Source organism: Centrocercus urophasianus, unplaced genomic scaffold (assembly GCF_019232065.1).
Source record: "Centrocercus urophasianus isolate 14NV4802_14NV808 unplaced genomic scaffold, USGS_Curo_1.0 seq_16, whole genome shotgun sequence".
Lineage (NCBI taxonomy): Eukaryota > Metazoa > Chordata > Aves > Galliformes > Phasianidae > Centrocercus > Centrocercus urophasianus.
Genome location: NW_024884711.1, coordinates 1,738,040 through 1,741,474, shown reverse-complemented (window position 1 = coordinate 1,741,474; position 3,435 = coordinate 1,738,040). Strand labels below are relative to the sequence as shown.

Genomic DNA, 3,435 nt, shown 5'->3' with positions numbered 1-3,435 from the left:
TCTCTTTCTCTCTTTCTCTCTTTCTCTCTTTCTCTCTTTCTCTCTTTTTTTCCCTAATGGCATTTCTTCATTTCTCATATCTAAATATCTTCTAGGCCTGGTTGCAGCATGCCTGAAATTTGGGATGTGGAAGATCCTGCTAATAGTGGCCGAATTCCTTTATGTACCCTGATGAGCCAGGATTCCAGGCCATATTTCATCACAGTATTTGAGAACAGCAATTACAGAGTCTTGAAGATTCCAAACGAGTAACATTTCAATGCAGTGAAGCATCGATCTTTCAACCTTTTTAAACTAGTTACTATGAGGATTCTAAAGGAGAAACACATTTTTTTACTAGGCTTAAAATGGAAAAGTGTGTATTTTATTTTTTACCATTTTAAGTGAATTCTGATTATAGAAATATCTTAAACCTTGCAGTTTGGATTTCTATTTCAGGGTCAGTCCCTTGAGATTTGCTATGCAAATGATTATATGTTTGCACATCTTATTTAACACTGATCCAAAAGGAGTTAAAAGTAGCTATGGAAAGTACCTTCATTCTCAGAACCAATGATATTGTGAAATGGGACTGTCAGAATGTCTTAGCAAAGCAAGTTTTCTTAAAGCTTTGGTGCTAGCAGCTTAAGACAAAGGAATGGTGCTATTGCATCTGGCATCACATTTCTCACGTTCCTTTTGCTGCCGTCGCCCTTCTGGACGAGGTGGTCCTTAGTAGAAATTCTCTGGAAAGTTGCTTAGTCTCACTAGTCGGGTCGGGGAGAAGTTCATTTTTTTTCTTTGACAGAATTAAGAACATTGGTCATTTTTGGATCACTTGACACATGCTTTTAAGCCTGCTTTTGAAATGAAAAAGTTTGTAGGTGGATTTGAAACTTTATTATTTAGGTGCATGTTCTTGGAACCTTATTGATTTTAAAAATGAAGACTAATAAGGGTAATATTTGCAGCAAGCAATAGTTTAGCTTTTTGGTGTCTAAGGATTTTTAGCATTCTTATGCACTCCGAATAAGCTGGCATAATATAAATGGATTTTTTTAAGGGAAAATGCTTTATTCAGGAAAAAAAAAAATCTGTTTAATAGCCTTAGAAAGATACTAAAATAAATTCTTCACTGCCTTAACTAGACCTTCAGCGCCTAACTTGATAAGAAACGACTTTCAAACTTTATGCTCTGTTTTCTTCCCCCCCTTTTATTAGATCCTGCCTGGATTTTATCATTACCATTCAAGAAAAATTGAATTTAACCCAACTGTGATATGAGTATAGTCAAACAGTGGTGTGTGGTTCTTCATTTTTTCTGTCATCTTGGTGTCACACCAACATTTTGGGTAGTAAAGGACTTAGCATTCGCTTCCCAAGATAGCTATACACCTGCAGTTCTTTGATAGACATAGAATTTCTGTATATTTATTGTCATGGGAAGTATCACAGTAATGGTGATCCTGCAGTTTAAGACCTTCTGAAGTCTCATGTTTCTTTTTTCTTTTTTTTTTTGTTTGTTTGTTTGTTCTGACATCAGTCTATTGACATGGCTAGTCTATTACAGCCCTACTAGCATCTGGTAATATTAGATGCTATAGGAATAGCATCTATTGTATGTATAAAAGGAATAATTAAATGGGAACCTATGATAGAGTTGTAGTGTAACAGCTAATCAGTATTCTGAGACTTCTTATTTTTTTAAAACCTGTCTTATTGAGAAAGGTGAGGGAGAATGGCTGAAAATACACTAGCTTTTTAACTTTTACAGAATAGATTTTGGAACAATTTATATAAGGAAAATATCAAAAAAAAAAAAGGGGGGGGCTTTTGGGAAGTTGATTTTTAAAATGTTAATTGAATTCAAGGAAGGAGAAAAAAATATTTATATAAACATTGTGACTAGTGTTACAGCACAAAAAGGTACTGTATTTTTATGGAATTTACGCCAACTGTTGACATGTACTTATATGTGGTTCAATAAAAAAGAAAAAGATGGAAGTTGTTCTCACGTTTCTAATGGATGTTACATTTCTGCTCATATATTACAATGAAGTTTAATACGGTTAGCACAGCAGATGTAATTGAAGCTGAATCCTGAATTAAGCAGTACATGGAAGTGTTTCAGATGATTACAACAGACTCATGTCCTTCTTTCCAGCCTCCTTGTTGACTGGAATATCACTGCACGTCTATATGGAAAGACAGTGAGGAAATGCCATATACTATTTAGGCACCAAATGAGCTTGGAAGACAATTCAAAGTGATGCTCTTTATCTAAATTTCTAAACTCAGGTAATCAAAAGTGAATGTCATATACTGATAGACTGAAGAAACGCTTGAAAGCTGATGTTCCAAGATGTATTTAAATAATAATGCACCTTATTTGATGCAGTGGCTGGTTTTAGTGAGTACATGGCAAGAATGTTCTGGCTTGTTTTGTAAAATCTTGTCCTGTGTTGAGGGCTGTTGTACTGACCTTTTCTTTGAACCAGTCTTAAGTCCAAATATTATAAAATGAACACTCGTATCAAGTATTAAGATGATAAAATCTAGTAAGACACAATTAAAAGGAAAAAGGGTAAAATGCAATATATGATGTGAGGAAGAAACATGCATGAATTGATTGGATCCATCATGTTAGAGATTTCGTGCTATCTCACTCCTTTTGTCTCAGTTCCAGGGGGAAGAATTTCAGTTCAAATAATTCTGCATTTTACACACAAGTGATCCTGTGTGGGGCCAGAAGCCCTTGTAGGTCCCTTCCAACATAGGATATTCTATGATTGCACGTTAATGTTACGCTTATCACTGCAAATTGAACCAGATAAGGGAAGTTTGAAGTTTCTTAACTGTTCACTGAAGTTTGCGAGATCCTGAGCAATAAATGTGTAATTCAAGTTCAGTTTTTAAGTGTGTGCTGACCTTGGTATGATTTATGCGCAGAACTGAAATACTTCAGTACCTGAAAATAATCTTGACATGCTTTCCATTTGATCATGTAGGTCTATCCACTGGCATCTGAAATCTGCTGGCTTTGAACGTATGAAGTTCTTTATGCAGTGGGCACAATTACAGTCAGGTTTCAAACTTTTGTTAATTATGGAAACTGAAACATTTAGTGAGGAGGCAAAATGAAGCAGCTTAATGAAGCACAGATGTTGAGTCCTATTCAGTACCTCCTTGAATGTCCTCACTCTCATCTACCATTTAAAAAAATGGCTTTGCTGTTTCTTTCTTTTCCCAGCAAACAGTGAAACTAAATCAGTCAATCTATCTTGGATTGTTATGATTAAGGCAATAAGTCCTACAGCATAAGTCTCACCCCATAACAGTCCTTCAGTAAAAGCATACAGCACTGTTGAAAGCGATCACAAATTGTTAATTATGGCTTGGGACCTGTGCTTTCCAATTGCATGGTTGCATGGTTTTTATAGATGCCGTTATTTAAGT

General features: G+C 35.4%; 1 protein-coding gene across 3 annotated transcripts in view; it reads left to right on the top strand.

Annotated features, from left to right (window-relative positions):
• The window catches only part of DPY19L1 (dpy-19 like C-mannosyltransferase 1), a 47,692-nt gene extending 45,709 nt beyond the window's left edge, over positions 1 to 1,983 (top strand). For all 3 annotated transcript variants that reach the window (XM_042816989.1, XM_042816986.1, XM_042816987.1), the window contains one exon: positions 96 to 1,983. In XM_042816989.1, coding sequence (XP_042672923.1) covers positions 96 to 252 — 157 coding nt within the window. In that variant the 3' untranslated portion in view covers positions 253 to 1,983. The remainder of the gene's footprint in view (positions 1 to 95) is intronic.
• The last annotated feature ends 1,452 nt before the right edge of the window (positions 1,984 to 3,435 follow it).